Source organism: Dysidea avara, chromosome 5, assembly GCF_963678975.1.
Source record: "Dysidea avara chromosome 5, odDysAvar1.4, whole genome shotgun sequence".
Classification (NCBI taxonomy): domain Eukaryota; kingdom Metazoa; phylum Porifera; class Demospongiae; order Dictyoceratida; family Dysideidae; genus Dysidea; species Dysidea avara.
Window position 1 is genome coordinate 13,490,596 of NC_089276.1, and position 10,262 is coordinate 13,500,857.

The 10,262-nt window shown below is 38.3% G+C and overlaps 1 protein-coding gene across 1 annotated transcript; it reads right to left on the bottom strand.

The window, feature by feature from the left end:
* Positions 1-4,005: 4,005 nt before the first annotated feature.
* LOC136256137 (von Willebrand factor-like) lies at positions 4,006-9,012 on the bottom strand. Its single transcript, XM_066049079.1, has 9 exons — positions 8,810-9,012; positions 8,440-8,733; positions 8,028-8,316; positions 6,918-7,898; positions 6,678-6,848; positions 5,416-6,339; positions 5,189-5,356; positions 4,572-5,054; positions 4,006-4,364 (listed from the first exon to the last, which is right to left on the bottom strand). Exons 1-9 carry the CDS (start codon positions 9,005-9,007, stop codon positions 4,129-4,131), a joined length of 3,744 nt encoding a protein of 1,247 aa, XP_065905151.1. The 5' UTR covers positions 9,008-9,012; the 3' UTR covers positions 4,006-4,128.
* Positions 9,013-10,262: the final 1,250 nt, after the last annotated feature.

The following is a 10,262-nucleotide window of genomic DNA, read 5'->3' on the forward strand; positions in this document are numbered from 1 at the left end:
CTACATGGTGGTGTCTTTATAGCCGAACTCTCTACATGATGGTTTCTTTGTAGCTGAACTCTCTATAAGGTGACTTTGTCTAGCTGAACTCTCTACAGGGTGATTTTTTTGTAGCTGAACTCTCTGCAGGGTGATTTGTTTGCAGCTGAACTCTCTACATGATGGTTTCTTTGTAGCTGAACTCTCTACAAGGTGACTTCGTCCAGTTGATCTCTCTACGGGGTGATTTGTTTCTAGCTGAACTCTCTACAGGTGAATTGTTTGCAGCTAAACTCTCTACATGGTGGTTTCTTTGTAGCTGAACTCTCTACAAGGTAACTTCTTCTCTACAGGGTGATTTGTTGTAGTTGAATTCTCTACAAGGTGGTTTGTATGAGGATGAACTCTCTACATGGCGGTTTCTTTGTTGCTGAACTCTCTACAGAGTGATTTGTTTGCAGCTGAACTCTCTACATGATGGTTTCTTTGTAACTGAACACTCTACAAGGTGACTTCTTCTAGCTGATCTTTCTACAGGGTGAATTGTTGTAGCTGAACTATCTACAAGGTAACTTCTTCTAGCTGATCTCTATATAGGGTGATTTGTTTGTAGTTGAATTCTGTACAGGTGGTTTCTTTGTAGCTGAACTCTGTACATGATGGTTTCTTTGTAGCTAAACTCTTTACAAGGTGACTTCTTCTAGCTGAACTCTCTACGGGGTAATTTCTTTGTAGCTGAACTCTCTATATGATGGTTTCTTTGTAAATGAACTCTCTACAAGGTGAATTCTTCTACCTGATCTCTCTACAGGGTGATTTGTTTGTAACTGAACTCTGTACAAGTGCGTTTTTGTGGGTGATCTCACTGCAGGTTGATTTGTTTGTAGCTGAACTCACTAAAGGGTGATTTTGCTTGTAGCTGAACTCCTTGCATTGTATCTAGTTTCTAGCTGATCTCTCTACAGGGTGATTTGTTTGTAGCTGATCTCTCTACAAGTTGATTTGTGTGTAGCTGATCTCTCTGCAGGTTGATTAATTTGCAGCCGATCTCTCTACAGGGTAATTTGTTTGTAGCTGATCTCTCTACAAGTTGATTTGTGTGTAGCTGATCTTTCTACTGGTTGATTTGTTTGTAGCCGATCTCTCTACAGGGTAATTTGTTTGTAGCTGAACTCTGTACAAGGTGCTTTTTTGTAGGTGATCTCACTGCAGGTTGATTTGTTTGTAGCTGAACTCACTAAAGGGTGATTTGCTTGTAGCTGAACTCCTTACATTGTGTCCAGTTTCTAGCTGATCTCTCTACAGAGTGATTTGTTTGTAGCTGAACTCTCTATAAGGTGATTTATTTGTAGCTGAACTCCTTACATTGTGTGTAGTTTCTAGCTAATCTCTCTACAGGGTGATTTGTTTGTAATTGATCTCTCTACAAGTTGATTTGTGTGTAGCTGATCTCTCTGCAGGTTGATTTGTTTGTAGCCGATCTCTCTATAGGGTAATTTGTTTGTAGCTGAACTCTCTATAAGGTGATTTGTTTGTAGTTGATCTCTCTGCAGGTTGATTTGTTTTAGCTGAACTCTCTACAGGCTGATTTGTTTGTAGCCGATCTCTCTACAGGGTAATTTGTTTGTAGCTGAACTCTCCACAAGTTGATTTGTGTGTAGCTGATCTCTCTGCAGGTTGATTTGTTTGTAGCCGATCTCTCTACAGGGTGATTTTTTTGTAGCTGACCTCTCTTCAGGGTGATTTGTTTCTAGCTGATCTCTCTACAGGGTGATTTTTTGTAGCTGACTTCTCTTCAGGGTGATTTGTTTCTAGCTGATCTCTCTACAGGGTGATTTTTTGTAGCTGACCTCTCTTCATGGTGATTTGTTTCTAGCTGATTGCTCTACAGGTTGATTTGTTTGTAGATGAACTCTCTACAGGGTAATTTGCTTGTAGCTGAACTCCTTACTTTGTGTCTAGTTTGTAGCTGATCTCTCTACAGGGTGATTTGTTTGTAGCTGAACTCCTTACATTGTGTGTAGTTTCTAGCTGATCTCTCTACAGGGTGATTTGTTTGTAGCTGATCTCTCTACAAGTTGATTTGTGTGTATATAGCTGATCTCTCTGCAGGTTGATTTGTTTGTAGCCGATCTCTCTACAGGTAATCTGTTTGTAGCTGAACTCTCTATAAGGTGATTTGTTTGTAGCTGATCTCTCTGCAGGTTGATTTGTTTTAGCTGAACTCTCTACAGGGTGATTGCTTGTAGCTGAACTCCTTACATTGTGTCTAGTTTCTAGCTGATGTCTCTACAGGGTGATTTTTTGTAGCTGAACTCTCTTCAGGGTGATTTGTTTCTAGCTGATCTCTCTACAGGTAGATTTGTGTTGATTTGTTCATTACTGATCGCTCTAAAGGTAATTGATTTGTTGCAGTTGAACACCCTGCAAAGTGTTTTGTTTGTAGCTGATCACTCTAAAGGGTAATTTGTTTGTAGCTGAACTCTCTCCACAGTGACTTGTGTGTAGCCGAATTCTGTGTAACTGAATTCTCTAGAGAGTGACTTAATTGTAGCTGAATTCTCTACACAGTGCATGACTTGTTTATAGCTGAACTTTCTTCAGTGTGACTTGTAATGTTCTGAATATCTATAGTGGTATATTTGCTTAACTCTCCACATGGTGACTGTCTTCTTGCTGAACTGTCTATAAGATTAACTGTTTGCAGCTGAACTCCCTACAGAATAACTTGTGATGTAATAAAATTCTATAATGGAGTAAATAAATTAGCCGAATGCTCTATTAGGGTGACTGTTCTATTAGAGTATCTCGATCTCGCATTTGCTACACGGAGTTGGCTTTCGAATCATAACTCAGTGGTTTGTAATCCGATTCTTCTGTACTACTGCAAGGACTTTCTATGAAGATTATTCCAGCTATACACCGATTTTCAGCTCATTGCTCTAAGCGGTTTGCCTAGTAGGCGTGAAAACTAATACTTTTTTTTATTCATAAAAATCGATCGCGTAATTGTGACACAGGTTGGGTTTTGTGTCATATCTCCGTGGTCTTTATCTCGATTCCTTTCAAACCACCAAAAGGCACTCCTACGATGGTTACTCCATCTACATAGCAATTTTCAACTCATTCCATGAAGCGGTTTACCCTGTAGGCGTGACAACAAATCGATCTTGTTTTACGCGAATAATCGGTCATAACTCCTGAACCATTCATCGGATTTGTACCAATCTTGATGCTAGGATTCGCCTTTGGACTCCCTTTCTGTGTACCAAATTTTAAAGCGATCGGAGTACGCGTTTGCTTGTTATAGCAATTTTTGCTAGTGTGCGAAAAGACGAAGAAAAAAAAAACAAAGAAAAAAAAACGAAACTTTGGCAACTCGTATCTCGGAAATGGCTGGGGCGATTTCCTTCAAATTTGGAATGTAGACTCCCTTGACTGGCGGGCAACTGTGTAGCAAATTTGGTTCCAATCAGATAAGTGATCACCGAGATACAAAGGTGTGAAAATGACGTTTTCGTTCTTCCTGTCAATATACTCACGGTGTGGCGCGCCGGCTTCTTGGGCCGCACGACACACTACCGTGTGTCTTGATATGTTGAGTTAATTTTCAGTGTAACTTGCAACAACATATGCAACCAGATTTGCAGAAAGGGGTCTTCCACACCACAACTTAGTGTTCAAGAAAAATTTAAGTCTGACATTTTCACCCTCATTTAGCTATGTTGTTCACAGGTAATCAAATTCAGGTCATTGGCATTTTCCACCCAGGACCAACCTAGTTATAAATCATCAAAGTTGATAACTTGGATGTGTGGAAGACCCTTTTATAACCCCTACACATATTTCAAGGCCTGCATGTAATGATCAATCATAATCACAGCGGCTAATAGACTAAGTAAAGGTGAAGATTATCACACAGAATTTGTTGTCATTTTGAGGACACAAGCATTGTTCCCCACAACATCTCCTAAGACCCATTGAACAAATGCCACTTATCACACTATCTATAATGATTAACTTGACTCAATTGCAAATCAAATATGTGTAGATTCAATACATACAGTATGAGTGCAGTAACATTGATATATTACGAGAATACAGTCAAACTAGTGTGATATTAATTTTATGTATATATGTATTAAAATGTTAGTTGCTCTTGAAAGCAAAATCATCTGCCAAGATATTGGAGACCATATAATCAAGGATATTTCCCTTGATCAATCCTTCTCCCTGGATACCATTATTCGTGGCCTTCCAACATGGCTTATCAGGTTTGCCAGTCATTGTAGTATCTTTTGTGACTGGTACTGGATCATGACCATCAGGATATATGAGCATCTCTTTCCTGGTGTCTATATCCATTCCCTTTACCATGAATTGACCTGCACAAGTACCAACAAGTAAATTCATGAGATCACGTGCAGTCATGCACTACATATTAATGGCTTAAAACATGTACCCTGGACTGTATTGTTTCTGACATTCAACCAAACTGCATGGCATACGTTGACTCCAGATTAAGGCAGTACTTTGTGAATTGATCTACTGTAGTTCATTTTAAAGAGATATACAGGTGTATGTGCACTTACCCATTAGTCCATGTATTCCTGGAAGATTGTCATTTTGGAAATTCCAGTCCACATTTAGGTGAGTTTCATGGAAGACAACATCAAAGTCAGCTCGTGGGTTAGAGTATGCAACATGAACAGTAGGATTACCAGACTGCTTTCTTAAACCTTTAGTCAATTTTACTGAGACCTTTCCCTTCTCATTGAAAATGATTTGTTTGATTACTGATGCTCTGAAGCTACCTTGACCAACCATGATCACTTCTTGATTAACAGAATCAAAAATGACAGCATCAGATTTATTGCCATTTTGTGGAATAACAGCTAGTTTTCCAATCCAGGTTGCTTCAGTTTTGTCTCCCATGCTATCCACAAAATGTGCATTGATGATGAAATTTTTATTGGAGATCAAGTTGAATGCCAATCCAGGATATCCTTGTATGGAGTAGCATAAAACGTCTTTTGAAGGCAGTGGAACTATGAAATGTGGATCTCCAAATGTTCCTGTGATTTATTGTAAAGAATATGTAAAGGGATGATGAAGCAATATGCATATGATTTCTTAAATATAAAATTGATGCTGCACTTGATAAATGCATACATGTGTATACATTAAGTGTAATATACATGCACTATACCTCCACAGGTTCCTTCTAGTATGCACTGTCCATCGCTGTTCAACACCTGTCCATCAGGACAGAAACATCCCTCAGCACATCCTCCATTACAGACTGTAGGACCATTACACACTTGAGGACAAAGAGCACCACATTGTTGGTATACCATTCCAGCTGGGCACTGAAGAGCTGTACAAGATATATACAATATGTTTTATTGGTTAATAAGTTGTGTAAAGGAAACTTACGGCAATAAAAGTCCCTCCAGTTCAGTATTGGCACTCCAGCAGCTGAACAAGCTGAGGCATAAGTAGCTAAGCTGCTACAATAGCAATCATCACGATCTTCATCATTACAATTGCAAAAGTCAAATACACAATCCTCAATGAAAGGTGTCGGGTCGACTACTGCATTACATGGCGCAAAGACTCCAGTAGCTAATACACTACATATCAACTCTGCATCTGTTCTAATATCTCCAGAGCACCTTGGGGGAACATCAAGTAAGCCACAATCTGTGGTGTTTCCAGTTACCCAGCTAGTACCAAATACATCTGCTGTAGCTGCTAAATCACCAGCTGGCATCATAAAGTCATCTGAAGCATCATTGTTGTAGTTTCCACACAGTCCACAAAGTCTTCCTTGCCATGCTGTGGATACTGTAACTTCCACACGATATGAGCCATCCCAAAATACTCTGATCCCTTGTGCAGTAAGGAAAACATGTGGATGTCCTCCAGTCCTTACAACTTCAACTCCACCAGTTAGTCCCTTCATCTCATCACCATTGTTTGGTTGTATTTCACCATTGATAGTAACAGTTCCTCCGCCACCTCTTCCTAGAACAATTTTAAGGTTTTCTCCTGGTACTAAGATTGTCACTTGTTCAGTGCAGGACACAAACTCATTGTGTGCAGTGTTTCCAACAATAATACTAAACTCATCACTATCACAAGGAGTGGAGAGTATATATTCACAATCTCCTTGAAAGTCATAATATTGAAAATCAAAGGTTTGGTAATGAGGATCACCAGTAGCAACACAAGTTGGTCCATCAGTTAAACAGGTTTGTGCTTCACATTCAAACTGCCTATTACGACATGTGCAGCGTGTAGTGCAGTTTGGTTGGATCTTAGTACCTTCTTCATAGAACATTTCCATGTATGTACAGGCTGAGGAAAAGGATTATTACAGTAAAATGATTTTTGTATAATAATAATAATATATGGTGTGTAGTGTGTGCGTGCGTGTGCGTGTGTGTGTGCATAAAACTAAAGTTGTTTGCCTACTAATCTTACTGCACTTTTGCTTCCACTATACATACATTTATTAGACCAACACAAGCACAATTGTTAGTTGCTAGAATATTTTTTATAGCTGTAAACCAATAAATTGTACTCTACAACATAAGTATGTGATCTTGTGAGAAACACCATAACACCTCAATATTTTTTTTGCAATAGTCATATAGTAAATTTTAGAAAATTAAAAAAGTTCGTCTGTTACTAACCTGTGCATCTGAATACATCAACACATTCTCCATCTAGTAGTACTTGACCATTAGGACAAAAACATCCAGGTGCACACCCTCCACCGCAGACTTGTTCTCCAATATTATCACAAGTCTGGGGACAAAGAGTACCACACTGTTGGAACACCATTCCAGTTGGACAGTCGAGAGCTGAAATAAAAACAATTTTGTGAATACTCCACATGGTTATGATATACTATGTAATTTAAATCAACTTACGACAAAACTCTTGTCTCCAGGTTGATGATACTGCTGCAACATCAGCACAAGCTGCAGCATATGCTGCTAAGTTATCACAGTAGCCTTCTTCACGATCTTCTTCATCAGCGCAGCAGTAGTCAAACTCACAATTCTCAATAAAGGTGGCTGGATCAATCAAAGCATTGCAAGCAGCAAAGGCTTCTTGTGTTAGAGCACTACATCTCCTTTGTCCCTCTTCTATAATAAGAGTATCATTGGTGCACTCATCAATGCCCGGTGCATTTCGCTTTTCTATGTTTCGTCTTGCTAAACTAGTAGTTCCAGTGCAGCCAGGAGCATTACTTGGTACAAGCCAACTATTTCCAAATTCGTTTAAGCCGGTTACAACAGTCCCATCTGGTATTGTGAAGTCATCACTCCGATCACCATTATAAGTGCCAAATAATCCACAGAGTTGGTTTTGAAGAAAAGTAGAAGCAGTAATACGTACCGTGTGCTGTCCATTCCAAAATACTCTGAGACCATGTTCATTGAGATAGACATGGGGATGGCCACCAATTCGCACAACATCTACTTCAGTTGACTGGAAGATTGGTCCATTTCTAGTGTTTCGTTGTAGGACTCCATTTATGGTTACCGTTCCTCTATTGCCTCTTTCTAGCAGAATATTGAGATTCTGGCTTGGCACTGAAACTGATACTGCAGCAGTCCATGACACTCGACTACTACGACGTGTCCTAATATTTCTGCCCGTGACAATGAAGTCATTATTTGTACATGGCTTAGTGAGGACATATTCACAAGGTCCTTGAAAATTGTGCCATCTTCCATCAAATGTGCGGTAGTGAGGATCACCATTACCATTGCAAGTCGGTCCATCTATTTCACAAGGCACTGTCATGCACAAAAATTGTCCACCTGCTTCACAGGTACATCTAGTAGTGCAATTTGGTTGACATTCCTCTCCAACTTGATATTCTTGACCATTGAGTGTGCAAGCTAAGAAGTGAATAGTGTTTTTATCAAATAACTATGCCATGTAGATTTGTCCTAAAGTATTCTGTATCAAATACATACATATGCTGTACTACATATATAATTATAACAAATATTTTATTTTGTTCTTACTGTAGACTGTCTCTATTGTATCACCATCAATCTGAAATATCCATACACCTGGCATGTTAACATTACTAGTTGAATCAAGATTAAGAACATTTGCTGTTCCTGAAGGAGGAATTACTGCAAAGTTAATTCCATCACCATTGTTAAATCCAACTTGTGCAGGAGTTCCTCCCAAACCATCAACACCATCCTGATTATCTCCAGTGGTCCATTGGATCAGTCCATCAGCATAGAGGAATATTGCATATGTTCGAGTATCATCAGTAGCAAGCACACTTTGAAAAGTGTTGGTCTATATACATTAAACAACATTTAAATAATCATTCTTATAGCTACATGTATGCCCATGATTAAATATTCAGTTAGTTTATATGCAAGAATTAATACAGTATACAAAGTTGTTTACGGTGCATACCGGAGCAGAATTTTGGTCAAAATATCCAACTTGGTCCCAGGTAGTAATGAATGTATCCTTAGCTGTAAAGGGAGTTTGCAAGGGAAATGCAGCATTTATCTGTGTGCTGACTCTATCAAGAGTAGCATCATCATTACACTCCTGAAACCACACATTTCCACTCATATCCCCTCTGGTATCCACATCAGCCCAGAATGGTGCAACCACAACTTCAGAGGTTCCAGTAATTGGAAATGTTTCTGGAGTGTACTGTGGTGGATTTCTACCAAATCCTACTGCTCCATTTACACTGACCTACAGTTATTACAGGAGTATGGTTAACATGTGCATGCAAATACACAACACATGTACATAAGCAAATGTTACTTACAGTCAATACAAAATGTGGTGTGCCAAAGAATTGATAGACACTTCGTGTAAATATCCTTTCAGAAATATCATCTCCATCACCAAGTCGACCGTTTCCTTTAGGAGAGTCTGTACCAAATGGATAAAACTGGTCCAGCGGAACACACAGTGTGCTCTTAAGAAAGCACAATAGAAATATTGTACTTGCTGTGTTGATCATTTTCTTTCTTGCTTTTTGTTATTCTGAACAAACTGACACCACCAAGTCTTTTTATAGTGTGTTCAACAGGAAATCTATCAATAAATTGGTTGCAGAATCCTTCATGACTGGTATTCAAAATGACCTCTTTTGGATATTTCCTGCTTTCACTATACATTAATACCAAAATTCCACAGTTCCACAGATATTGTAGAATGTGCACTAGTTTTGAACATCAACTTTAAGCCTATACCTAAATACATATGCAGTTACTTACATACACTGTAAGGTTCTGCTACACAGCTGTATTTAAAAGAAATGTACAGCTGTGAGTTAAAGCTAAAACAGTTGGGGATGTTACATATCTTGTAAATTTCAAAATTTAAATGCAGTGTTCTAGCCATGCCAGTAAAGATTCATATCCTTGCACAACTGCTAGTTTGGTAAATGTATGGGGTCTCAGCTGCCTTTGCAGGATAGTAACACAGTAATATATAATAGGAATAATATGGAAGCCAATGGTTCTTAGTCTTCTTTCAGCATTATATCTACTGTATACCAACTTTAGTCAGATGGCAGTAGACTTCTTATATGCATGCAAACACATCCATTAGCTGCATTATACTCATAATGGATTCATTTTACCTTATTATTTATTAAGATGCTTGTTACAAGATTAAGAAGTTGTGAAGGCTTTTTTCTGTAAAAATATACCATAAAATCACTAACATTGCTGATCTCTGTTACCATACATAACAATGGTTACTATATTCACATTTGAAAGTGCATATAATTATTTAGACATCCACATTTGTATGATTTTTTCCTTATTCCTTACATGTCTTCCCTATCCATACATAGAGTTGTTTTGCTCTGACTTTTAGCTGCTTGGTAGCTATTGGCATTCCCCAAATATTCCATGTACAAGTTGTGAGATTTTTACTTTCAATATATGTACTGCATGTAGTTATAATGAGCATTTCTAAAGAAATTTTACCAATACATTTTTCTGCATATCACTTGTGATACTAATCTGCTCTCAAATACAAGTACGGTATAGCATGGGTGAGTAATCCTGTATTTGGTAGACGTAAATTAGATGGTAATGTTTTCTGATTAAAACTTAAACTATAAGCAATGATTTAAGATGCAATAATTATGTTTGGGCTAGCTACCTGTCATCAGATACTGAATATTAACTTAGTAATATGTATAGTATATTCTTCACACTTACAACACACAAACAACATGTGTGTACTTTTAGATTCATTAATGC

Excerpts from the sequence above, each read along its gene's own strand:
- LOC136256137 (XM_066049079.1), bottom strand. The coding sequence starts at position 9,007 with ATGATCAACACAGCAAGTACAATATTTCTATTGTGCTTTCTTAAGAGC. Across the intron at positions 8,734-8,809 it reads CACCACATTTTGTATTGACT|GTCAGTGTAAATGGAGCAGT; the intron begins GTAAGTAACATT and ends TAATAACTGTAG. Across the intron at positions 8,317-8,439 it reads TTGACCAAAATTCTGCTCCG|ACCAACACTTTTCAAAGTGT; the intron begins GTATGCACCGTA and ends TAATGTATATAG.